Raw genomic sequence first — 27,881 nt, forward strand, 5'->3', positions numbered from 1 at the left:
AGTTGGCTTAAAAAAGGAAAAATGGGAAAAACCGGGGGTGGGGTGGAAGAGGAGAAGTGAAGGAGTAATCTGGGAGAGAGATGAGGCAATAGATTAGTGGCCGTAGGAAGGAGGAATGCAGAAAGAGATGGGGAAAGGAGGAGGGAACGCTGGTGGTGTATCCGGAAATACACCACAATTATCAAAAACTAAGGCTGAATTGGGCTACCTTAAATCTCTCACACCTGAGGTATGAAACACTTGCTACTCTAGCCTTAGCGTTCCTATATAATTTAGATACAAAGGAACCTGTAGAACAGCAATGTCAGATAAAATTATTTGGACAAGAGAGTTTAGGTACATTTTTAATTTTAGGATTTTGTTTAGAAAATTCTGGGTGCTTCAATATGATAAGCATGTACATTAATATGGTGTCAGAGAGGAAGCTGAGAAAAGCCGTGTTGTTTTACAGGTCTGTTAAACAGTTCACTTTTGCAGTTTTGCATTCAAAGTGAAGTTGAATTTTGCTCTTAGATCAGGGAATGAACCTCTTTGTAACAAAAGGGGAGTGCATCGGGTCTCTAGAACGTCAGAAACTTTCAGTATTCTTGACTTTAAAATAAAATTAATCCTTCAGACATAAAGTGCTAAGTTTCTACAAATGCCTTTGAAAGATGGAAAAGAAGAAAGGACTGATAATTTCTTGAGTGCAGAGTAGCGTTCTGGTTCAAGATGTCAAAGCATAGACTATGAGCAGTGACTGTACATCAGGCAGCCTCGTATGCTGATGAAGTGGTTTAATAGTGCACTGGACTGAGCTGTGGAGCCCGGTTTACATCCAAGTTGGTTATTTGCTATGCAAAATAAAACAAATTGAGGCTGAAAGAGGGAAGATTTTCAGTGTGTGAGATGGAAATATTTGCAGTGACTATTCCAGCAATGGGCTACATTAGAATTAAGAATAGCTTTTTATTTTGAAGTCATTCTCCCTACTAGAGAACATTCTTCAGTGGTGACTCAGTGTAGAGCTAATCTTGCTCAAAATGGTTGCCAGTTGCCACTTGGAACAATAGGACTGAAGCCACAGGCTGCCATCAGGTGGCTGTTTTTAAGAAGGGCATTTTTTCCCCAGTGGATTTGAGTGTTTCTTCCCATCTGATAACATAGAAGGTCTCAATATTCACTGAATTATTGTAATAGAGGACTTTGAAAACAGTGCAGTTACTCATTACTCTATGTGAAATTGGGAACCCAGTGTACCCGATAGTTTCTTTTATTGGGGAAAAAAACAAAACCCACAACAAACAAACACACGCAAAACCCCGCAAACCATTAAACTGTTGTCAGGAACAACTCTTTGCACCTGATTTATATGACATAATGCTGCCCACTACTTGTTTTTTCAAGTCCTCAGTTCCCTTCTGGGCAGGGGCATCGTTTCCCTGTGCTGTGAAGGAGGAGGTTAAGCAGAGGGGGAAAGGAACGATTTCCGTACGGTCGGGCAGGGAAGCGGCTTTGCTGGAGCAGAAGCACAGCTGCCTCCATCCCCTTGGGGTGAGTCCTGGCGGGCAGGACGGGCTGTTCTCTCCCCAACCAGGGGAGGGTGGTTGGGGTCCCCCTCAGAGCTGGGGGCTCAGAACTGGAGTGAGTGGCCTCGAGGGAGTCCCGGACGCGTGGGGCTGGGAGGGATCTCATGGGAGACCAGGGAATGCATCCAGTTCCTGCTGCGGGATGAGCCAAGGCACGATGAGAAAGTCACCTTCCAACGAAGGAGATCATGGTCTTTTACGTACAACCTATTCTGGAGCCTCGTCTCTTGTAGTTGCAGCAGAGGCTTTGACTTCACCTCTGTTTCAATTTAAGTAAGTTGAAGAGGTTGTGCTGGTGTCTGTTGTGTTGTTGGACCTGGCAAAAGAATGAAGCCCCAGTAATCCAAGGGGAGGTGGTTAGTGATGTGCTACACCACTTGGACACCTACAGGTCTGTGGGGCCAGATGGGATGTGCCCAAGGGGGCTGAGGGAGCTGACGGAGGTGATTGCTAAATCACTTTCCATTATCCAGTGGTTGAGCTGGAGCTGTTTATCCTGGAGAAAAGGAGACTGAGGGGAAAACTTACTGCTGCCTGCAACTGCCTGAAAGGAGGCTGTAGCATGGAGGGGGTTGGTCTCCCAAGTAGCAAGTGACAGGACAAGAGGAAATGGCCTCAAGTTGCACCAGGGGAGGTTTAGATTGGATATTAGAAAAAATTCTTCACGGAAAGGGCTGTCGGGCGTTGGAACAGGCTGTCCAGGGCAGTGGTGGAGTCACCATCCCTGGAGGGGTTTAAAAGGTGTTCAGATGAGGTTCTCAGGGGCTAGAGTTAGCTTAGGTTATGGTTGGACTCGGTGATCCTGAAGGTCTCTTCCAACTGAAATGATGCTATGATTCTAAAAGAAGTGTATGTAAAACTAGATGTGATGTTTGGACTTTGCCCAGTGAGTGTGAGTGCAAAGTAGGGGCAGAGCATGAAGGCATCTGAAAGTCGTTTCTTGAGAACTTGATTTTGAAGGAAGAGCAGACAGTCTAGAAACAAACATGAAGCCGTACTTGTTTGGAGACCTGTGGGTTAAGAATCAGTTGGCTCCTTTCCCTCTAAAATTTCCCCAACACCTTAAATGTTTTCAGATGCGCAGAAGTCATAAATTGGAAACAAATCCCTTGAAGTATACTGTGTTGTCAAACTGAAAGAGAGGTCAAGTGGTAGGTCTTGGAGGAAAATTTGAAGCACAAAGTTGGGAAACTGAGATATGAGAAGGCATGTGACAGCTTTACCTGTTTGTGTGTTGCTCCAGGATTGCTTATAAAAAGTAAACACAAATCTGACCAAAAGGTAAGCTTCCAGAAACTAAGACGGACCTCTCTATCTTCAGATTGTAAAAATTGTTACGGCTATTTTCTTGAGCATTTTTTGATTGCTGCAGTGTAAGCTAAATTTAAACATAGGGAGAGTACTTTGTAATTTATTATAAAATCCAATAAAAGCATATGATAGTTGTCATAGGTGACCTGAGAGTCACCTGTTTATAAATCTAGAAAACTTGAAGGTTAAGCTTCAGAGAAATTTATGCAAAGGTAAGAAGTAAGGGGAGGTGTCCAAAATAGTTTTACTCTGTAGCAGCATCACAAAGGAAAATGTGTAGTTAAGAACCATAATACCCATAGCCGGTTTGAGTATTTGTCTTCCTCTTCTGTCATATGAGAGATGCGTGAAGGGATTTGCAGTAGACTAGGTCTGAATCATAGAATCACTTTGGTTGGAAGAGACCCTCGAGATCATCAAGTCCAACCATAACCCACCCCTGGCACTGCCCCATGTCCTGAGAACCTCATGTCCGTCTGTCCAACCCTCCAGGGCTGGTGACTCCAGCACTGCCCTGGGCAGCCTGTTCCAATGCCCCGCAGCCCTTTGGGGAAGAAATTGTTCCCCAGATCCAACCTCAACCTCCCCTGGTGCAACTTGAGGCTGTTTCCTCTGGTCCTGTTGCTTGTTCCTTGAGAGCGGAGACCAAGGGCTTCCCCAGGCTGGAGCCCAAAACTTCCAACAGCGAGGCAGTTGCTGGGGCAGGGAGCAGGAAAAGAAATCCCAGATACACCAAATAGCATAGAATCATAGAACCCACATCCCTGCAGCTTTCCAACAGCATCTATAGTAACCCAACCCTCTCTCTTTCAGGCAAATTTTAAAGAGTTTGCAGACTTGATAGCCCAGGATCGCTTGCCACTGGGGAACGGCCACCCCTCGCTCAGGGCTAGGGAGTGATTTGTGGCAGGGGAGTGAGGAAAGAGTGGACGGAGCATGCGACGCAGGTAGCTTCATATCAAGACAGAGGAATAAATAAGATTCCTTGGAAATAGCTCAAAGTAGTGTGAGCAACTGAGAGAGAATGCGGAGCAGAGTGGGTGCTGGACAGCGTAGTGTGGGTGGTGAGAGGAGCAGATGCGAGAGTCTGGCCTCTGTTGGGCTTGTGCTTCAGGGACGTGCTGCTTGCTCTGGGAGCTGAGAGGTCGTTCCTCCCGGCACGGAGCTGAGGGCATATCTGTGAAGCACAGTCTCCAAGAGATGGTGATGTTTTTTTCTTTTTCCAGAGAGTAAGCCATGCTAGGAGTGCTCACAGAAAAATACAAAGCTGGTATACAGTGCTTCAGTTCTCAAGGAAGTTCTTCTCTGAGGTACTCAGTGTGTTGAAGACGTGGTGACAGATACCCAGGTAAGCACCACAGCTCCACGTTTGGTCATCGCATTGTGTGGAATAGGTGGAGTTCAGTTCTGCTGTATGTGCATATGCAAACTCCTTACACTGTGCTCTGCTCTTAGAGATAGGAAACTGAATAAGTGTCCAGTAGGTAGGGTTTTCAACATGGCCTTGGTTTCAGTCTCTTAAGACCCTCTGGTGGTGATGCAGACACTTGTACTGAGTTTAAGTCTGCTGACAACAGGCTTGCTTTCTTTAATCAACTTTAGCACATCACTTTGAAAGACACAAAATCAGTGGTCTGGTTTAGGCTGTTTAATGTGCCTTGCCATAGTGGAGGACATCAGTATTTTTGTCATATTCAGAAACTTTTGAGAGCATCTTCTGAGGCACAGGCTGAAGGAACTTCTGTTAGCCGGAGGTTGTATGGTTTCTAGAATTTTGAAAGAGTCTTTATAAAATATTCAAAGATTAGCTCACATGCTGACCTAAGAAATAAGGTACATCTTTAGGCTATGAAATATATTTCATCCTTGAAAAACTTTTTCACATTGCCTACAGGAATGCAGCTCTAATACTGTATCAGTGATGTGTCTTTTGCCTCCTTGGTGGTGCTTCCAGACTGTCTTCAAGTCAAGGTGGTAATCAAAAATTTTCTAAGTATTAAAACCTTCCTTCCTGTCAACCTTTGTATTGCAACCCAGAGGGTCTGTTCAGACCATGTAACTCTGTGCCATTTGAATTTTCACTCCAGCTGTTGTTCTCTGCTGATGTCAACTGAGAATTCACGCTCCAAAATGTCTGCTAAAGGACTGTGTCTGTTCATCCTTACGGGTGCCAGCTGCTTCCTCTCTGCGTTTTGGGGAGGGTTCTAGGCGTGAGGTGGGAGGTAAATCTGATGAATTCATTTCTATCCTACCATTACCTGATAATTCAACAACTGTATTTTGAAGTTCTGTTGGCTAACTAAGCCACTTGTCAGGGTACGGTGACAGTCAGTTTTCTAAAACAGAGTGACCTCTGGCTTCTGGGAACTACAAAAGTCAGAATTTTATTTTATTTATTTATTTAATGTATTTTTTAAAAGTTATTTATTATCCTACCTGATTTTACTTAACCTGCTAGATTGCACTGCTGCATGTACAGCTTCTTTTCCTGTATTCGAGGACTACGAGTTTAATTCTTCGGTGCGATCATCATGTGTTCATGTAATACAAAGACCTGAAGTTATGAGAATTCTGAGAACCAGAATCTGTGGTTGTTCATGTGTTGTCTTCTATTTTTTTTTATGCAAACGTTGCAGGTATCTAGGAGTCTGTGTTATTATCTCATACTTTCTCCAGGAAAAATTATATGTGCTTTGTTGGGTAATATTTGCAGGCAGTTCTTATTGTGGGACAGTCTCCCAGGCTCCAACTGTGATGATGTATTTTTATTTTCTGTGAGAAGCAATGAAACTACAGCTGGCTGTGCATTATCTGTTGTACCTTTTCCGTGTCTGTTCTGTGTCTAGTCAACTAAGCTAGTTTTAATTTTGAACTAATCCTTGGTGCCGCCTTCTGCTGCAGTGATATATCTTTATGAGTTTAAACAGTAGTTTGAGTATCTGAAGTGCAAAAACGGGTGGAGAGAAGCATTAGGATATTATAACCCTCCTCTCTTGCTCTTTCCGTGCTGCGACGTGCAAAGCTGCCCGTGTTACTGCTGGCGAGCGTAGCTCCGGCGCTCTCCTCCATCTCTGAGTTTCCCTGCAGCCGCGGGAGCTGCACCTCGCGGCTCCCACAGCTGCTGGACTTTGATGGGGACATGCCTGCCTCCTTCCACCGGCCTCCCTTGGCAACCAGCCCTTTGAAGATGACCTCTTGCTGTTTGCCTGTTGTCTCTCTTGTGTTGGATTATAGATGAGAGGTTGGCATGAGGGGAGGGGGATGGGGCGGTGTGTTGTGCGTTTAAAGCCTTCTCAACTTTTCTTTCTGCATTCTCAACTTTGATTTTTCTCTCTGGCTTTTACCTCTATATGGGTAAAATGTTGTTTTACATATGGAAAATTATTTATGGTAGAAATGCACAGTTTCTCTTTGGCATTTGTATATGCGGCAAAGGAAGTTTGATGAGTTTCTTGATGAGGACATTACATTCTTCCTGTAACAATCTATTCGCATTAGTTCCCTTCCCCCATCTCTCCTTTAAGGACAAAATTGTTCTTGGTTTTAGGGCACCCTTTCTCTGTGTGCATGTTCTGTGTTCCCCTTCCCTCCCTCTGGCCTCAGTGAACGCACCTTCTCAGAGGCAGCACCAAATATATCACCTTGTTAATGAAGGTTTTGGTCTGACATGGAGAGGGATGCACTAGAGCCCTGGGGCTGGGTCACATTTTGCGGGGACACTGGTTACTTTTGGAAATCCAAACAACCAGGCTTTGCTAAATACTGACAAAATCCTTCATGAGAGTGTTATAGTGAAACAGTAGCTGTAGGGTAAGAAGTAGGGTACTATCGGGGTCAAACAAAGCGTAGGGATAAATGTCCAATTTTCACGACAGTGAAAGGTGAACAGGTGAGGTATTTTAGTACAGAGCATTGTAGCTAACAGTGTTTACACACTTGTACAAATTTTGCCATCTCCTTTCTCACTTTTTTCTTCAGTGATGAAATCACTTTAATCTACCTGTGTCAGCAGGTCAATCTGAGGTTTCCTCAGGCTTTATTAAAGTCTGGGTGTGGAGGAAAGAATGGCGGTTGACATTGGCATTGAATATTGATGAATAGGGTCAGGAGTTACACATTACAGCATATTTTACAGCAAAAATGAAGAAGTTGGAATGCCTCAGTGCAGCATACCACCCCAAATTAGAAGAATAAGATGTGGGAAGGTATCTGTGATCTCTGCATGTAAGTAATTTGTCCTTATATAGAGTATTGTGTTTTAATTGGATCTCCGAATATTATCTTCTGTTCTGAAAACAGCCAGCAAAGCCAGCCTTTTCCTTTCACCCCAGATAGAAACAGTAAACAAAGACGTAAGGTAGTAATAGATTATTCCCTTGGAAATAAGAGACTTCGTGGCACAAGGGCAGGGGTATGTTTGTGTTCCCTCTGCTACTTCTCTGAAGGAAATTAAACATCAATGTGTCTTTTCAGTACCTACCTTCATGTAATTTGTTTGCTCTTACACAACCTGGGCAAAAGTAGGCCATGCAGATTATACCTCTGTGCTTTGTATTCTATGGGCTGCTAGTGTGGGTGGTGTAGTCTAATCCATTTTAGCAGTTGCTGTATACCTGTTTTCCTCTGAAAGTAGGACATTTACTGGATTTCATTTTTAGTCTTCCTTCAGCCTGTGCGAGAACATTTCTCTCCTTCCTTCATTTCCTGTTATAACTTGTCTATTTTAAGTCAGCTGATTCTTGTCCAGGCATAGAATCACAGAATGGTTTGGGCTGGAAGGGACCTTAAAGCTCATGCAGTCCAACCCCTGCCAAGGGCAGGGACACCTTCCACCAGACCAGGTTGCTCAAAGCTCCATCCAGCCTGGCCTGGAACACTTCCAGAGAGAGGGCATCCACAACCAGTTCCATTGGCTCACCACCTTCACAGTATAGAACTTCTAGTCTAAATCTACCCTCTTATCAGTTTAAAACTGTTAACCCTTGCCCCATCTTTCCGGTAGACCCTTGTGAAGTACTGAAAAGCTGCTGTAAGGTCTCCCTGGAGCCTTCTCATTTCCAGGCTGGACAACGCCAACTCTTTCAGCCTGTTCTCATACAGGGGGTGCTTCAGCCCTCTGATCATCTTCCTTGCCTCCTCTGGCCTCTCTCCAACACATCCATGTCTTTCCTGTGCTGGGAACCCAGAACTGGACACAGCACTCCAGGTGTGGTCTCACCAGAGCAGAGCACAGGAGGAGAATCACCTCCCTCGACCTGCTGGCCATGCTCCTTTTGATGCAGCCCAGGATACAGTTGGATTTCTGGGCTGCAGGCACACGCTGACAGGCCATGTTGAGCTTCTCATCAACCAACACTCCCAAGTCCTTCTCCTCATGGCTGGTCTCAGTCCATTCTCTGCCCAGCCTGTGTTTGTGCTTGGGATTGCCCCTACCCAGGTGCAGGACCTTGCACTTGGCATTGTTGAACTTCATGGGGTTCATGTGGACCCACCTCTCTAGCCTGTCAGGGTCCCTCTGAATAGCATCCCTTCTCTCTAGAGCATCAGCCACCCCACTCAGCTTGGTTTCATCTGGGAACTTCCTGAGGATGCACTCAATCCCACTGTGCATGTCGCTGATCAAGATGTTAAATGATACTGGTCCCAACGTGGAAGCCTGAGGGACACCACTCATCAGTGATCTCCACCTGGACATGGAGCCGTTGACCGCAGCTCTTGGAGTGTGACCATCCAGCCAATTCTTTATCTGCCGAGTGGTCCACCCATCAGATCTGTGTGTCACCATTTTAGAGGCAAGGATGCCGTGTGGGACAGTATCAAATGCTTTGCACAAGTCCAGGCAGAGGATGTCAGCCAGACGTAGTGGTTCTGTGACTCCTGTTGTTTTGATGCATGGCATCCATTTCTTCAAAACTTAAGGGATGCCTCAGAAATGATTTTGTGTTATTTTACCTTGTCTTTCTCATTCCCTACCTTTCTTGATTCATTTAGCACTCTTAATGCTAGCAAACCAGCTGTGCTTGTTAGCAGTTTACTGCAAAATACACAGGGTAATATCTTCCCTTGCCCGGGTCCTAGAGGACTCTGGAGAAGCGAGTCGGGTCTCACACTCCATGTAACATCAAGAACTTCCTGGAAAGCCACAGTCTAGACCAGATTACATGAAATGTGATGAAGTGAACTGTACTGAGTTTGGAAATCAGTCACAAATCAGTCTGTGCATGTAAAGAACAGTCACTACCAGTCTGGAGGCTTACAGTGCTATGAAATTTTGGGTCAGCATGAGATCTGTCAATCTGTTTGCTGAACTTTCTTGCTAAAATACAATCTGCAAATCGAGTAGCTGAGAGATTTTTCGCAGAGTTCTATGCTTGTGTACAATAAAATGCTACCTTCCCTGGTGTGTACACACGTACATGTTGCTTTTTAATTCCTTCCTAACACTCTTGGAATATTCAACCCAGACAAACTCATTCCTTTTCTAGGTGTGCATCATGTATGCTTTTGGCAAGGGAATGCAAATGGCAGTTTCTTTTAGGGTTCCTTACATGAACACTTTCAATCAACTGGGGGTTTATTGGCTGTTGAATAGCTACATTCGTTCTTTCTGGGTCCCAAACACTCGCTGGGGTTGAACAAATAGACCTCGCTGTGTTTTACAGTGTTTGTCAGGTTCTCTTCATACTACCTACTCCATTTTCTGCTGGAAAACTTGCAAAGTTGTAACTCTGTATGAGGCCTTTAACTTAAGCCAAGGAGATTGTAAGTCACTCAGCTGATACTTCCAGTTTTAAGTCCCCACTTGAGTGCTATGGAACAAATGTAGTTGTTCATGAGATGTGAGATAATCCTGTTTTTCCCGGCCAGGTATGGTTATGTCTAAAGTTCTGGCCATTACTGCATTTTTGGGGCCTGTCTTGTTCTGTATAGGGCCAGAACTCTTTGTTTTATCATATAGCTACTGGCAGCCTTCTTCTGCCAAAGTAATCTACAAAGGTAGCATTTTACTCCTAATTTTCCCTCCAGTTTCCCCCATCTTTAGTGGCATGGTGCCTGCATCATTTGCCAGCATCTTTCCACCCATTTAAAGAGGAAGAAACCACAACTGTAACCGTGACTTTGTTCCCCTCTACTCTGTCAGTACTGTGGTAGGAGAATTCAGTGTAATCAAAGCACTTAAATTCTTGAGACAAGAAAAGTACCCTCAAATTATCTTGGGGATGCACATCTTTTCATGGAGTTTTGCATTTGAGACCCTTTGAAGGACGGAGAGGCCAGCTTTCTGTTTGAATGGGCTGAGAGCTTCCCTTGCAAAGTGTTTGCAATGATGAGTGTCCAGCTGCTTTGCTGCAGCAGGTCGCTCAGCTGCACGGCGTGGGCAGCTCGCTGGATCTCCGCCTGTGCAGTAATCTGATGCATGTGTGCTGAATTTGGCGTTTTGTACGTATCTGTTGCTGTGCGTGTACTGTGGGTATCTGCAGCATCTCTCTGACTTGAGGCAGCCCTAGCAAGAGGGTGTCTGAGAGCACGCTGCTCTGTCTTTCAGCTGGTACTTTTCTTCCTCTCCTGAGGGATGGATTTGACTTTGGTCCGTGGCACAGGTGAGCTGCTCACAAGCACTTCAAATACACTGTGAGTCACAGGTTGGGTATCCCTGTGTCAAAGGAGTAAGGGAAGGATGCTGCTGCTTGCTTCAGGTGATGGGTGCGCTGAACTATTAACAGATCAGTGCTAAAGTCTGGTTCCCGAGTTAGCGAAACCTGCTCTGGCTGCTCTTCAGAGTTTCCTGCTCCTTCTCACAGGATCTGGCAGACTGGACAGTGTTGGCCTGTCCGCATGGTAGAATTTTACTGGCCTTTTCTGCATGGTGGATGTGTTCAACTGCATATCTCTGCATTTGTGTTTAATTACAGCATAGACTGGATTTTTCGCCATTCCTTTTGGCATGCTTCCTGGAGTAAAGTGTACTGGGAGAGGATTTCAGGAATGCTCGATACTCTCGCTATAGAGAAAGCTCAGTGGAAGCCACTTGTGGGTTCAATGGTAACCGCTGGGTTGAACCGCATGGTCACAACCGATAGCCAAGAAAAGCGCACCGCTGGAATGCCCAGGTCCTATAATGTTACATTTTGCGGTGATTCGGTTGTGGCAAGACATTCTTAATCAAAAAGGAAAAAAAAGTCTGAAAGTGAAAATACACTGTCTTAATGAAGTTTCGTACTTGAGCTGGAAGGCAATAACAACTCCTAACTTTTTTTTTTTAACTACTCGTTAGTTCTTGGTATTAATTTTAATTAATTTTTTTCTATTTGTGTGGCTTTGGATTGCTTATCTGCTGATACAGGGAAGCTACAGCCTGAGACTTTTCTTTCTGGAGGGGTCTTATTAATGCTGGATGACAACGCTCAGTGGAACAATGAGAATGTGCAAAAGGTATCTAGGAGACTTACTAAATCAGAGACATGTTTTGTCAACCTCAAAACCCCAAAATGAATCAAAAATATCTGTGCCTTACATCTCTTCTTTTACTGTTTGTCAGGAGATAAAACACCTGATTAATTATAGGGGATTAAGCACAGAGGGAGACTTTGGCAGCGTGTTTGGGAGGAAGCCTAAAATTCACCTAAGAAAAGAATGGGAAGGATAAATAGGTGGTTTTAGTGAAGAGGTTCTTGTTTAATTTGACTGTTACAGATCTCATGTTGCTGTGACCGAGCACACGTTCTAAACTCCGTGTGTGCCTTGCTGTGTTTCGGAACCAGGAGGCCTTTCCAGAGGGCAGCAGAGGTCGTGCCGCTAAATCCACAGCTGCTGGGCGAAGGCGCGTGTCTCGTGGACAAGCTCCTCGCTGCTTTTCGCTCAAAGGGTGGAGGAGAACAAATGATGTTTTGTGACTTGTGGGGTGTAAGGAATTGAATTTATAATGAATTCAACCAGAAGAAAGTTTGGGAAGGTAATGCTGAGCCTTAAAGGCATGTTATTGAAGTTTTTAAGACTGTCCAGATCTCGTTACCCACACCTGGCTTGTATTTATTAGAACTGATAACTTGGCAGGAAAGGGGAAGAGTTGGGATCTGTTAGGGTTGTGTGGCTTTGTTTTCAGTGGTACTGAAATAAGGGAATCTGTTCACAGTGTTGACATGCTCTGTCTCTTTACAAACTACTGGAACTATGTAAGACACAGAAATGCCAGCCTGGATTTATCCAAGCTAGCCTGGGCCATGAAGCAATGTAATGGGATCATCCTGGTGTGTGTGGACATGACTGTCCTGCTTCTACACCCAAACCAATAAATATTTGGTGGCATGATATGCCATATGGATTTAGTGGCTTGACGGTTGAAGCTCACTTGTGATCTTCGCATGATGTGAATGTACTCTGTTTGTTTTGTTTAGGGCCTTTGGCATCCTTAATTGTAGTGTGGATTGGGAAAACAGACCAAACACCATCAACAACAAAAACACAAACCAAACCAAACAAAAAACGCCTGTGAATGAACAACTGGAGCTGGCTTTCCTGCCAGCCACTGGAGCCCCCATGTGAAGTGTATGTGAAATACTGTTGGCTGGGATGTGAAACCTGCATGGATACCAGGGGTTGCCCCGACCCCCATGCAGGACCTTGTACTCGGCCTTGTTGAACTTCATCTTCAGAGCTTCAGATTCACTGGAACAAATAGTCTAGGAACAGTTCGGCTTTACAATGCACGTGTTTTTAATTGAATAGTGCCATGTTTTTGTCAATTGTCCCTTCTTGAAACGTATAGACTTTGAGGGAGTACTGCTGCCATAATATAATTTGTTTTGTTAATTACTCTGGTGAGATTCCAGTGTGATGCAACAAAATTCCCGGGAGTTTCTAGCCTGCAGATGTACCTAGTATGTTCTCCACATTTGCCAGCACAGAGCCTGCAGCACCCGGTTAGTTTTGCTTACCGCTTGCATTGATTTTTTGCATTGGGGTTTGAGGTTTCTTATCTGCAATGTCTTTCTGCCATTGTCTGATGGTTTAATAAACTTCAATCTTCTTCCCGCTTCAGTCTTCTATGCACTGGCTTATCCTGATTTCCAGGGACATAACTGCAGGATGTGCTTGGTGCTGTGATCTAAAGAACTATTCACGCCTGGAAGGTGTTACGGAATAACACTGTTCTGGAGGAAAGTGGCTGCTGAAAGCATTTTCTGTTCTTCTTGGCCTTTTTCCAAGATGTTTTCTGGACTAAAGTGGGTATAGACAGTATTTTTTGTATGGTTGGGGAGAAAAGGACTAAGACTTTTCATCTTGTGACAGTGTATAGAAAGATCCTGAGCTGTTCATATGGTGTGTTTTGACACTATTATCCTTGCAGACAGGAAAAAAAAAAGACAAAAAGGTTGAAGTTTTCTTGTATTCATCAGGACTTTTTGAGGTAATCAAGTTACAGAGTACAATGTTCCTTCTCTGTCGGTTTACTGTTGTCTGCTCTGTAACACTAAGCCACTTAAAGTTAGTGTGGCTCTTTTTGAAGTTATTTTAAACCCTCAGCAATGTATACAGACTTTTTAAACCTTGGATGAAAGCACCTGAGTCGCGGTTTCAGTTTTGCCCTTTCAGGCATGTGGAAAGTGCCCCAGCACATTTCAAGGATTTTGAATGAGAAACTTCATATATATGGGTTATGGTTTCAAAGCTCAACTGATACAGCATACGTCAAGGGAATTACATCAAGGGAATGGTTCTCTGTTTCTTTAGATATTTAATATAAGCTTTGTGTTCACTTAAAGGATCCCATGGATTCCTTTTGGGGTTAATTATGTTGGAATATATGCCCTGGCAATTTTGGAGAGAGCACTCTGCCTGACTCCCTTTCCTGATTTTATGTCTGTGCTGAATAGTTTATCCATCAGATGCTGAGTTTAAGGAATGGTTTAACTTCCGGTGATAGTACCTGTCCCACACCTTTGAACGGAGTAAGCTGAGCTGCTCGTCCATGTGAGACTGTAGACAGCTCAGTAGTATCTAATAGTAAATCATAACAAAAAAAGAGAGGAAAAATGAATCAAGAGTTGGGCAGAGGATTCTGCTCTGTCTGCCCAGTATTGTGGTCGCCTGGTTTTGGTTTTTTTTCAAAATATGGGTTGGTGATAAATCTGAATAAACCTCCGTATTGTTTCAGATCACCATCATGTTTCCCATATTTCACAGTAGTCACTTGGGTTATTCAGAAGGTTGGGGCCCCAGAAGATGATATAAATAGCTCTCTTTGCGTTGCATCACTTGCAAAATGAAAGTCCAGGTACAAGACATGGGCAAAAAGGACAAAATGACAAGCGGTGATGCAGAACAGGTGGCAGGATTAATGACCATTGCATGGTGCTACTTTGCATGGATTAGTGAGAGATATATATGTAAATTATGGAGCAGTATAATCTCCTGTTACAATCAGCTACCAGAAAACAGAATTGTCCTAGTGTTCCTACCAGTTTGTGGTTTTCTTCAGGTAGTTTGGTAAAGGTGAGATTTAAGGGCAGGCATGAAGCTGGATAAAGTATTCTTTTGCAAATAACCGGTTCTGTATCTATGTTAAAGCAAGTCTTAGGCAAGTGTCCGTGAAAATCTTGAGATTTGAGTTGAGGGAAAAAGAGAACAAGGAGAACATAGTAACCAGGGGAAGAACTTGAATGTTTCACACCCTAGATGATACACGAAGATGTTATCCTAGTGAAGAACAGCCAGCTTGGAAAAGACAGTGTTTATAAAAAATCTATGCACAGGAAGCTCCTTGCCATAATAAAATCAGAGTAACCACATAGCGTTGGAAGAAGGAGGAAGAGATTGAATATCTGAAATTAAAGCAAATGCTTATAATTGCCTTGGGTAAGAAGCACAAAGACCTATTAATAAAAGACTGAAATTTTCTCAGTTCATGATACTTCTCCCTCATTTAGATTCAGAAAAAATTAGAGATGTTCCATAATAGTTAGGAGGTTTCTTATACCTTACTTTGAACTACATGATAGGCATGCTCCAAAGGATGGCAGACAGTTAATATTGTGCAAATACTCCAAAAAAATGTGGTAATGCCTCTCAGATATTGGTTCTGGATCTTATGACATGCAAAGCTTTTATGAGTGACTTCACCTAACAGTTTGTATTATTTCTGTCAGTTTGCAAGGAAAGGTGGTTTGCAATGCAAAGTGGAACTTTGTATTTATTTTATATCTGAGAAAAGGACTTACAATCAGATCTAATTGTGAGCCTTAAATGATTTTTCATAAGCAAAGACAGTGAGCTCACATAACGTTCCAAGATTTTGTACTCATAGCGTTTCAGAAACATAATAAATTCTTCATATATGCAGCTTTATGTTTCAGTATTTCTGATGTACCTTAATAAGTAAAAGTGTATTTGTCACAATGAAGGCATTCAAAAGCAATCTGTATGTTTTTTGAGCTCCACCGATTGATTAAAGGTTTCTTTCTGATTCTTTTCCAGATGCACCCACTTGGACTGTGTAATAGCAACGATGAGGAAGACCTGTATGAGTATGGCTGGGTAGGGGTGGTGAAACTGGAACAGCCAGAGTTGGAGCCCAAGCCGTGCCTGACTGTCTTGGGAAAGGTAAGGGGGCAGTTTGGTGTGAATGCTGCATGTAACTGTTTCTTGGAACAGTTAGTTCATTTCTGAGAAAAATCAGCAACAAATGAAACAAGAGAAAACTCCCTTGACTCCACAAAATATTCCCATTTTGCCTGTTTTCACACTAGGTGCTTCAGGGAAAGACAGTGTCATAACTCAATTGATAGAGATGGTGAGGAGGAGCTGAGTGCGCACATTCTCTTTTTGAGCTCTGTAGGAACCTAACAAAGACTCCTGCAGCAGTAGTATTGGAGTAGAAAAGAGTGAACTGCTAGTTGATACTAACTGGATCAAAGGAAGCTTCTTATCAAATCAGTCAAAATGAAAGCGTTTTATTGATTTTCCTTAGGTGCAATTTTCTCAGAAGGCATAGACTAATTTCCTTTGCGGGCGGGGATGATTCATCTTCAACCCTAGAAGAGATTTCTTAGCTTTAATTGCAGGATAAATATATCTAATAACAAGTGAGTCTGTTCTTACTGTATTGGTTAAAGAAACAACAGTTTTCATCTTGCTGGAATCTCCCTGTGGAATACAGCTTCTGGAATCGAAACTCCTTACAAAACATCTCCCCTTGTTTTACGGGTGAAGTCAGATTACTGCTGCCAGATATGTTAAAAACGAAAGGAGAAAGCTGCCCTTTTCTTGTTCTCGGCTTGAGGATCGAGGTTATTGTATGTTATCGAGGCTTTGAGGATCGAGGTTATTATATGTTGACATTTGACATCTCGAGTAGTTGGAGGAGTGTGGAAGAGCATAGGCCGTGAGTTCTACCAGTAACTGAGTAGTTGGAAGTGCATAGAATCTCTGGAGTTTGTCCTGTTCTTCAGCTGGGTCAAGCTGCTGAGACTGTGGAAGGATAGTGTTGGTGACTTCGGGTTAGCGGTGCAAATGTAGCATATGAGGCAGAAATTAAATCCTAGGTTAATGTTTTGTAGGTAAACCTTGTGTCTGTATATTTAGAAACAAAACTTCTAAAAACCCCGCCTTTCATAGGAAATGTGAAACCATCTGTTTGCCTAAAATTTGCTGCAGGTTTAGCTTGTGGGACATGGTGAGAAACATATCCCTGAGAAGTGACTGCCCTTTCTGTTGAATTTCAGCATAATACAGCTTGCTTGGAGCACTGTTTTTGTTTCACAGAAGTTCCACCTGATGCTTCTTCGCTCTTAGGAGGATAAAATCTGAGGATAAGGTCTTGTGAGGATCGGAATTAGAGATTGGGTACTGAAAGATACATAGTAATCCATAAGCAAACTTTAGGAGTAAGCTGAGTCTTGGGGAAGGCCATTTAAAGAAGGAATCTGTTTAGTCCCATCTGTCAGGCTCTTGAAAAGCATGTGAGGAAGTAGGTGAAATGGATGAAAAAGTGGAAACCATAGATACCCTGCACAAACAATGTTGTATTTTCTGACTCGGTGACATTGCTTGCCTGACCCACTGCTGTGTACCCAGATCCCATCATGTACCCATCCCGTGTCCCTGAAACCACACTGATCTCTGGTGTGAGAACACCGCAGTACCTGCTGATCCGAGCTTCCCAAAGCCTGGCCTGCTGACGGGCAGGGCCTGGCTTTGCTTCAGGAGCTCTGTAGCGTCTATTTTGATGCATACTGATGGTGATACGACTCCTGCATCCTGCATGGTGTGTGTCCAGAGAGCCTGGGCACAAACTTCCCGGTGTGCAGTAATTTTAGCAGGTGAGAAGGGACTGGTCAAGGTTCTAGGCAATAGCTGCTTCTCAGTAGCTGTAATGCAGCACCTCATTCTGTATTTTCATGTTGCCATTTTTCCTTCTCTTCCTGAAATATTTGCTCCCTGTTTCGTGCTTCCTGCTGTAGTTTCTCATCATCTTTTCTCTGCAACCCTTCTGCTCAGTCCTCCCTATGCTGAAGTTACATCCTGATTTAGAAGTACTTCTCAGAATTCTTGAAATATTGCTGAGTGCAGATAGCAGCAGGAGCATCAGCCATCAGCTTCTAGCAGGCCTGGCAGTTAAGTCAACCAGGTTGTCTTCCCAGTGGGAACAAATCGCATTGCAGTTGTCTCCATCTCTGAAAAGTTCAGTTTCCATGCAGTTTGGTGCAAATGTGGCTACATGAGTATTCAGTTTGGCCTGTGACCTGTTTTGCTTGGGTAAGTATCAAGTCTGCTGCATGTGTACATGTCTCTTCTGGTTGTTTTTAGGATTTGGCAGCTGTTTCACTTAAAACATGAAAGGGAAAGGGAGGGTAGAGGAGAGGAGAAATGGAATGAAAAAGATAAAGGAAAGGCAAGGAAAGGAGGGGGAAAAGGAAAAGAGAAAAGAAAATAAAATGAGGGGAGGTGTCCTTTAACAGGGAAGGGAAATGGAACTTCTCTCATTTAGAAAAGGAGGACGAAATCAAGTAATGCAAGCCTACTGTTTGTTCCTAATTTAATTTGATTTATCCTGCCCCCAGGGTGGCTTGTCCTGCAGTATTTGATCTTCTAGACAAATATTGTGTTTGCCTTTCGGTAGAATTGTGATAAGCTCTTGCTTTCCCAAAATTCTGTAAAGTAGGCCTGTTAAAGTGCAAGATGTGTTGCAGAGGTAATGTGGATGTTACAAGATGCAACATGTCAGAAACATACTTGCCTCTTGGATAGAAGTGTTGCATTTCAGCTCTGCTGGTGTTGCAGATATTATGCGAGTGAGATAAATGGCAAAGCAGCCCCTCGTTACACACATGCATGTGAATGACTCAGGTGGGCAGCAGTAAGACTTCACAGAATGTGAATATTCTTACCTCCTTAGAAGGTGTAGCAGAGTGCATAAAATGGAGTACACAGGGCATTTGGAATTCTAGACCGCAGGAATTCTGCTTTGTATAGCGAAGTCTGATTGTGTGATCAATTATACCTCCTGCTGGAAGAACATGTGTCTCCCCTTTTCCATTGCCATTTATTTCCTAACGTAGGAATTGCCATTGGGATCTTGTAGTATCTATTTCTAGAGCTTAATTCCATTAGAAACCATTCTGTGAAATGAAAGCCAAACTTGTATGTTGGGAAAGTGGTGTGGTTGGATCAATTTAACCTATTGATTTGATAGTAGGAATAAAGTTGATGCCAGGAGAGTGAGAGAAGTTAAGGACTTGCTTTTAAAACTGTCATTGGAAGTCTGCCTCAACAATTCAGGGCAACGTAAAAGAGCTGCCAGGGCAGTTATCTGTGTATGTGCTTCCCTTTCCAGCCTATGGCACACGTGGGCAATTCTGTTTCATGTGGATGCTTTTCACTGAGAAAGCCAGTTTGGATATTCTCATCTTTGCTGTGATCTAAGATGATGCACATGGAGCGTTACCCTGGCTCAGCTGAGAATGACTTTGTCCATCTTTCTCCTGTACATAAGGAATAGATAACCTTGTCAGCTTAAGTCTATCATAAATGAACGTGTTTAGAAGCTCAGTCTCAAACCACTAAAGAATTTGTAAGTCCTGTTTTGAGGTGGCCTATTTAAACTCATTTTGCTAAAACTAGTGTTGAGTAATACAGTAGTAGAAACAAAACCAATATTGCTTGTGTCTGTGTGGTGGAATGCAGGCATATATGAAGGAATAAATTATGATTTTTTTACTTTAGTAAAGGAAAAGAATGAAAATAGAGGTGATATTGCGGAAAGTTTAGAATATCGTGAAGTAGAATGTAGAGACTGCTTAAAAGCTGTTTGTAGAGCTGAATTCCATGACACAAATTGAGTACAAAGATGTATGGTTTTATTCTTATTGTTGGTTTTAGTTGTTGTGGTCTTTTTTGATTTGGGTTTTTTTGTTTTGTTTTTATTAAAACCCTGGTCTTTGTTTTCAGAAGCTTCACTCCACTTGTTTATCCGTGTGCTAAATGGGATCGGTAGCTGTACAGAATTTAATGTGTCCATTTCCATATAGATTTATTTTAATTGCTCATCCTTCTTAGTCAGATTTATATGGTGTAGTGGAAATGAAAGAGTTTAAAAAAATGTATCTCCCGTTAGAGTGGCCGTGAAAACTGGACCCTGATTGGGAAGGGGTGTGTGTGGCAGCTGTGATTTACCATCGCCTTTGATCACAGTGCAGCCCTGTTTGAGGCAATGCTGCGTGCAGGCAAAGCAAAGGCCTGGATTTTACTGATCTCATGAGCTCCTGAATAGGGCTAGAAGGGGAATGACAGAGGAAGAAGAAAGCTTTGGAAATGAAAAGGAAACCCCGTGAACCCGACCAGCATTATTGGCTGGATTTGCCTACCAGGGAGCCGCTCAGTTTCTGCCAGGCTAATTCTGCCCCAACTTCTCTCCCCCGCGCCCCCGACCCCACCTCCCCCTCCCTCTTTCCTTCTTTCAGACTTTTTTTGTGTGTGAGGCAGGGCTGTAGTAACTCGGTTCTCAGGCTGGGAACCCACTGAGCTGTTGCCATGGTCACTGGGAAGCTCTTCATGCCATGTGCTTCAAAGGGAACCTTTCCCCTCCTGGAATTCCTGCCTCCCCTGTGTGCCGCACAATGAGGCTCCTTCTCCTTTGCTCCTGCGCACGTGCTCCCGCGTGGAACTTGGCTCCACGGCCCCCGTGGCATCGAGGTGGCAGCACCTGCGTGTCCTGCGCATTCCGACCTGCAGAGCCCCGTTCTTCCCCTGCCACGCTCGCTTCTGAAGCAAATGACATCTGTCAAGACAGTGAAATACAACCCAGCAATGCTTCAGCAGGATAGATAGTGAGAACATGCTGAAGACTTGCTTAAAAGTCGCACTTCTTTCCTTTCTGCAGTCTGGAAAGTCCGGAGGGAAGGGTTTTGTTCTTGTTTCTCTTCCAGGGATTGCTGAAGGGACTTTTCTGTATTAATAGGCTGTGTGTATTTGAGGATGTGCCTCTGAGTAGAACCCAACAAAGAGAGGATGTCCCGGCTACTACAGCTTCCTGTTTTCTTCACATCAAAGGAATCTGTAATATGAGGAAACTCCTAACAATTCTCCCAGTATTAATTCACTTATTTTCTGTCTTTTAGGAGTTTATTTACAGAAATACTAACTGGGAGAATGTTTTGTTTTGCCATGTCATCGTTACGATAATACTACTTAGGTTGGGGCCAAAATAATCGTAACTGGAATCTGCATTAAACAGGCCAACTGTGATTCCTGACTTTTTGTCTGTCAATTTAGTTCAAATGTAAAGATCCTCATAAGGTAATCAAATGAGAAATCATGGGGCTGTGTTGGTAGTTCAGTTGCTGAATAGAGAGTAATCTGTTGTAAGACTTGAGGAGCCAGAGGGCCTGTGGGGAGTCAATTTTAATCCTTTTCTTTCAGAGTTACTGAAAGTAATAAAAAAAGAAAGACAAATTAAACAAAACCAACTAACACCTTTATATTAATAGCCTAACTCAGCATACAGTTATAGGTCCATATTAGACTATAGACTGAGAAAAGTTGTTCAGCAGTAGAAACTTAATATCGGTTGTTTTGAACTCTTGTGTTAGGAAGGAAGTTGTTTTGAAGCAGAAGTTTCTTGAAGAGCCCCGACTCCTTTGGACTAGTTGATAGATCTACATTACACATGGCAAATGTGCCAAAACTCTGGTCAAAACACAAACTGCAGTTTTGATCAATCCCATCACTCTGTAATGAAAAAAGAGTATGCATTTCAAGCTGGGGAAGCAGCACCCTGGCTAGTGTTGGAGACTGAGCTTCTGAATCAGTCATGTTCCCTAAGAGTCTCCATTAACTTGGCATTTGAATTCTGCATTTCCATGACGTGTTGTCTTAGCACTGCCTAAAATTAGAGTTGACTGTTAAAATAGGTAGTATATATAATTGTAATCCCTGCCATGGATGTGTTTTTCTTACTGTATTTGTTCTAAAGAATATATTGAGAAACAGCATTACAGTTTTCCCGAAGCACCAAAGAATAAGTGCTGTAATATTATACTGATTGGGTTTTGTTATTCCCCACTTCATTATCATTTATAACGTTCAGGATACCTGAAGCATCTTTAAAAAAATATATTTGAGGTGACACTGTTACTTGTGCAAATATTTTTGGTGTCATTTGTCTTGTGAAATTCCTGTTTCTCGCTTCCCCGGTGCGAGCGGTGTGGTCAGTCCTCTACAGCATATAGACATAGTGACTTCTGGAGTTCCAACAAAATTGCATAGATGAGGTCAGAAGAGGGGATAATATATGGTTTTTCAGGAAGATGAGGGATTTTGATAGTGATGGACAGAAATAATCAATCCTCATAATCTTCCTGATAGGGACAAGTGTGTATTTTTGAACAACAACAACAACAAAATCACATAGAGCCAAAATGCTTATGCCAAAAGCTCAATGTATTTCTGCCTCCCATCGCCTTGCCTCTTCGTCCATCCCTCACAGACGATACTCTAACAAGCCTGTTGGCTGCAGAGAACATGGGGACATGGAATGAAGCAGCAGTCTCGTCGCTATAGTTGAAGTTTTGAGTTCATATGTACCTTTCTCATGTCTTTCCATCTTTAAATCCTCTCATTGTGTGACTACTTTGCACCCTCATTTCAGCAGCCCCTTTGAGGGGAGAAGGGGGAGGCTGCCCACGGGTGAGGGAACTGACAAGCAACCCAGTTAAATTCTGGAGACAGAGGAAGGTTTGTGTTGTGTGTGGATCATACAGCAAAAGATGTAAAACAAAAGAAAGGAGCTGGATCAAAGACAGAGGAGTATTAAAGAAATGGACAAACACGGGCTGCATCAGGTTAGTTCAGAAGAAGCAGGTCTGTCAGGTTTTAATTCATGGGTGCTGGTGGGCTCTTTCCTTCGGCAACTAGTGCCAGCAATGTGTTCTTGTGTTACTTTACCAACTTCCTTCTCGTGTTCTCTGCACAGTTATGAAGAGTGACAGCTATTAATGGAGAAAGGCTGTCTCTTACGCGTCTCCCTCTGGGCACTCCTTAGATTTGCTATTGTTGGATTGATTACTTTAAATAAACATCTACTTTTAGAGTTGAGTCCTTAGCAGTCACCACCACCATCTTCACTCCTTTCCAGCCAACTGTGGAACACAGCTGCTTCTCCCTTAAGCTAAAGAAGCAGCTGTTGTTGCACAACATGTGTTACTGGAGTCTCTGCTCAGTTAGAACTCCCTGTGAAATTATTGGAAGTCAGGCTGAGTAAAGACGAATATTTATTTTAAGGTATGCCCCACATACAAATAATACTATGTACAATACTATTACATTGAGAGACATTTTTATTTTACATGTAGAATCTACCTGTTTAACAGGAGAAATGCACAACGGCAAACATCTTGGAAGAACTCAGAAATTGAGTTGGAAGCAGAAAAGTGAGTGGGCGAGTAAGTGCAGTTTATGTTGGAGTATAGAGGTGAACACAAAAGAAGGCTGGCAAGCAAAATCAGATAAATGGATCAGAAAGTGAGGAAAAATAAGGAGGAAATATAGAGGCAGAGAATGGAATTATTTAGGACTCCACAGTTGAGTGACACACCTAATTTTGGTGCATTAAGAGACAGAAGGCTTTGAAAGAAATTGGAGAACTGGAGAATGCAACCAGAGCCGCATCATGGGGACTCCCATATCCAGAGTAAAAGATGGGCAGACACCATCAGCAGTGGGAGAAAATAGTGGATCCTAAGGAATTGCAGACATAAAGTGGGAATGTTTTACAATGGTTTTCATGTGATTGAAGAGGAGGGGGAAAAAAAAATCAAACACAAATTGTGCTTCATATCTGACTCATTTGAGATAATTGGCCAGAAGCAGTTTTTCTGCTCTAAACATTTTGTCTTCGTGATGTCCAGGTGGATATTATCTAGAGGTGTCTGTTTGGATGACATGATGATTTAGTGTTTGTTCTAGGTTCAAGGAGTCAACTCCAAATGAGTCAAGTGATCATACTGTGAACTCCCAATGAGTATGAAGAGAGCTTTTAGGTCAATGTATGGAGCACTCATCAAGCCATTTGCAGTTCTGACAGGTTATTTCTTGAAGATTTGAGCTGGACATATTTGTGGTATCAATTCTTTAGACAGCTTAGGTGTATATTATCAGCATCTGCATAGCTTTTGACGTAGAATTGATCAATATAGATATGAAACCCTCACCAAAACTATTTAAAATATCAAAACCATGTAGGTATTCTAGTGCATTAATGCCTCAATTGTTGGCCTGTTGGTGTTTTGTTCAGTTGGTAAGCCAGGAGAATACATCGCAGACACCATTTTTCAAAATGCTCAAAGAACTTGGTCAGGTTTGGATGGGAAAAAGAGATGGACCTTAGCCCTGAGGATCCATATAGTGAGCTTTTTGGAGGTGCGGGGAGAGCATTTGCGAATGGCACAGGATGCGCAGACCTCTTGAGTCCATGAACGGCGTCGAAACTCCCAGAGGGTCCCTTCAGCGGAGTGCACGGGACTAATGAGCCGGCCTGGCTGTTTATGGGCTGTGGTTAACCTCTTGCAAGTTAGGATTTCCTGTCGCCAGCAATGAGCTGTGACCGCCAGCACCACAGTGTTAATGATGAGGTAGGGGCTGATGAATGGCTGGACTCCAGACAGCAGCCTTCACTGGCAAAGAATCAAGTGGCTAGAGGGGGAAAAACATTGATGTCTACAAGAGAAATAATGCAAACTCCAGAACCTATAATTCCCGTGTTTAAAAAAAGAAAGAGAGAAAGAAACTGGGGACAAATTCAAACCGAGTGAAGCTTTTATCTCTGCATTCTGAATAGAAGATTGTTCTTAAGCAAAACTGGCTGCAAAAGCCAGGCCAGTTAAAACAATATGCAGGCTGCCTGCCTCCGAGTAACCAGAAATTGTTGGCTCGGAGCAGCCTGCGCTGAGGAGCCAACCTGCTGGGAGACGTTATCCAAGCAACGGCCTGAATGTAATTCCTCCCGCTGTGGAATGGCGCTTTGGCAAATGAAGACCCTAATTAGAGATGGAAGGGTTTCTATTTTGTTTTTCTTTAATCCTTACCCCGAGGCCTCTGCAATACAGCCATGTCTCTGCTTGTGTGCAGAGAAGTTTCCAGTTTCCCTTTATAACAAAAATCCTCTACCTTTTTTAGTTCCCCCCCTCCACCCCCCAAAAGAATAAACAAACTAACAACAAGGGCCCACCACCGTTTCAGACCGTGAAACTAATTTAATCCAAAACCCAAGGATCACTGCTTGAAAGAATGTCCATGACATCTTATATTAGCCAGCCCATAGAAAGTTGGTAGATAAACTGCATTACTGGCCCACCGTGCATCTTTTTACTACTGAACTTATTACCCGAGCTGATTGTTGAAGTACACAGGGAGGAGGAGGATCTCACTGCCTCTGCTTTCAGACAGAAATCAGAGTTCCTTTCTCGTTATCTCAGAAGAGGTTTGAAATGGCGTCCTGCTTATGCTTGGCTGAACTTAGTTTCTGGGATTACTGGGGAATTGTACATTAACAGGGCTGAGGCGTCGGTTGGTTAATTTGTAACTTGTGTTTGCAAAGCAGATGATGTCCTTTTCTCCTTCTCTGCCCTGCAAACCCGCCTGTGCTCAGGCTCGCTGGCTCCAGCAGTGGCTCAAGGGGCTTTGGTGACTGAGCCCAATGGCAGCGTAGGAGAGAGGGAATGGTTGTTCAGATGTTGTTTGTATTCTCTCTAGCTCCGAGAGAAAAAGAGATTTTGCGGTTTGACAACTGTAACGACCAAGTGTATTTGACATAATGCGGTGGGGTTTGTGCAAGATGGGGTGCAGCACACTGTTTGACTTCAGTGTCTTTGCCTGTGGCTGGTGTTCTGTGCTTTTGCAAGTACAACTGTGAGTCTGCGCTAGAAATGGGGTTTATTCTGCTAATGACATGTAATTTTATTTTCCCCAACAGTAGCTGCTGCTAACTGAATATATTCTGCATAGTCAAATGTGAATAGGAAACACACATCCTTGCTTATTTTAGGAAACAGTGTACAAGACGTATTTTCAAAACAATCTGAATAGTAATACCCACTCTAGTTGATCTTTTAGCAGCCAATATAGTGCTGTTCTTAAACCTGCTGGCAAATTTTGCTGCGCTGTTTGTTGGGGTTTAATAGGGCTCTTTAAGGTGTATCTCTGTTCTGCAGAAGTTAAGGGCTTTGAGACATCAGGGTCAGAACACTGTTCAGCTAACTGGAGGGAAAACTGGCCATGGCAACATCTGCTTGTCCAGACCTGCAGATTCATCACTAATTCTATGTGAGAACCAGTGATCTTTCTCCTCTATTGAATTTACTGGGTTTGTCCGGGTTTGTACTTAACTGGAACCTCTAAAACTCAAGTCTCTGCTGAGGTTAAACCCAGATAACGTAGGTTCCAGGTGCTTAACTCAGCACCAAGGTTGTCCTCTGCTGGTAGAACAAAATGAAATGAGGGCAAGTTGGCAGAAGGCAACTAGAAAAGCTGATATTCTAGGACCTGGTCCTGCATTTTCTGTATCATAACTCTGCTAATATTGTCTACATCTTTGTGGACTCACTTGATAAGGAGAAAACAGGTGTAAATCGGTTTATGAGCGCTAAAAGTGATTGGAATAGATTTTGCTACTTTGAGTCTGCTCAAGAGAAGACTCTGACCACTGAATTGCTATATTCATCAGTTATTTCGGTGAAACATTGCAGATGGGTGCCTTCAGCTGTGTTCCCTAGCAGTCAAGATTGTTGAAAGCCTCGACCTGCCTTTCCAGAGCAGTAAAGCAAGACACTGGACCTTTTCACGGAAATCATGTTCCTTGGAGTCACAAAGTGTGGAATTTGCTTGTTACTGAGAGTTGCGTACAAGTTACCAATATGCTTTGTGAGAGACTGACCGCTTATTTCAGAGGACCAAAGAGAGCTGATGAAAGAATTGGCCATAAAAGTAAAAAAAAGGAGATTCAACTTCACACGGCTTGCATAATCCCACTCTTTGGCAGATTGATGACCACTAACTCCACAATGTGGAGAGTTCTAACATGGAATATTGGGATGGGCTGGGTTAAACAGAAAATACGCCTCAAGTTCCATGATTTTTAGTCATAGAGAAATTAAAGGGGGAAAACCACAAAAAGTGACAGAGGGAATGCAAGTTTGGTCAGGCTGGCTCAGTTCTCAGCAAAATAAGGGTGTCTAAACCAATTTTCTTAACTACTCTGTTCAATTAACTCTGCACAGTTAGAACAACCCAGTTATATTTTCTGCCTCAAAAAGCATGAGATGGGGGGAAGGAGAAGGAAAGGGAAGAAGAAAAAGCCTTGGCTATACCTATTGGAGCTGTACTGTTTCCCTCAATTCTGACTGAAAGCAGTGTTTTGTGTTTGAGATCCGTAGGACTGTCTTCTGCGTATTGTATCCTTACTCTTCTCCTTCCTGTCTTGTTCATTTTGGAGGACCAGCTAAAAGTACATGCTGGCACCTGATGGAATAGAGTTGGGATAGTTTGCTAAAAGCAGTTTACTGTCATCTGTACTGGTTACCACCTAAACCATTGCCGGATCCCCCCTCTCCATCTCTACCATGTTCTTAACCCAGAGAATAAATCAACTCTCTCATGTACCACATACCATAGTTATCATTAACATTTGTTATTTACAGTCCACTAAATTCCAATAAGATAATTCCTAGAGTTGGATGAACAATCCAGCTAATCTAGGAAGCTAATTCAGGAGACAGATATGTAGTCCTTCTCTCAGCTGCAATTTATGCAGTCTCTGCAACCCGTTAGGTTAGTGTCATGTCCTCATATGTAAATACAGCTGTATATTGAGAGGGAATTCTAACTCTGGCAAAGAAGTAAATGCAATGAATAAAGGCTAATGTTGTTGGTATGATTTTTCTCTTGAATGGGGACGTTGTTAAGTAGCTTTTCTTCTTATGTTGGTTTCTCCACTGTTGCATAATAACTGATATATCAATTGGAACGAGGCCATACTAGAAAGCAGAGCACGAGATGCTCGCCGTGTTCATATCTGCAACCATGCAAGGTCCTTGTAGATGTCAGCAAGTGGCTGACCTCCTTACCCATTTAATTGTTGCTGTCCTATCTGATTTGAATTCATGAGAGGAAGCAGTACACCCGTTTAATAATCATCTCGTCCCTCGGGTTGAAAGTTTGTCTCATCAAGGAAGTTGTTGCTTCCTTATTGTATTGATCTGGCCCACAGGAAGGGAGCGCAGAGCTCATGAAATCTTTCTGTTGTTCTTTGAGGTAATAACTAAAATGTCCCCAGGCCTGGAAATACAAAGCAATACTTTCCTCACACTTCGGTCATACATGTTTCCTCTCATTCTTTCTACATCACGGGGTCTAGTAAATTCTTCCACATTTTAACCTGAGACAGTATTTAATGTGCATCTTATTGATAATGGTTATTAACAGTGAATCCATAACAAGTAGGTGTCTAAAATA

General features: G+C 43.0%; 1 protein-coding gene across 6 annotated transcripts in view; it reads left to right on the forward strand.

Annotated features, from left to right (window-relative positions):
• The window catches only part of ZNRF3 (zinc and ring finger 3), a 73,051-nt gene that overhangs the window by 27,523 nt on the left and 17,647 nt on the right, over positions 1-27,881 (forward strand). For 2 of the 6 annotated variants that reach the window (XM_065033045.1, XM_065033042.1), the window contains exons 1-3: positions 1-3,826; positions 4,106-4,227; positions 15,354-15,479. The exon at positions 1-3,826 is cut by the window's left edge. In XM_065033045.1, the coding sequence (XP_064889117.1) occupies positions 15,354-15,479 (126 nt within the window). In that variant the 5' untranslated portion in view covers positions 1-3,826; positions 4,106-4,227. The remainder of the gene's footprint in view (positions 3,827-4,105; positions 4,228-15,353; positions 15,480-27,881) is intronic. The other 4 variants (XM_065033041.1, XM_065033040.1, XM_065033043.1 and 1 more) reach the window with 3 other exon arrangements.

This window comes from Columba livia, chromosome 17, assembly GCF_036013475.1.
Source record: "Columba livia isolate bColLiv1 breed racing homer chromosome 17, bColLiv1.pat.W.v2, whole genome shotgun sequence".
NCBI classification, from domain to species: Eukaryota; Metazoa; Chordata; class Aves; order Columbiformes; family Columbidae; genus Columba; species Columba livia.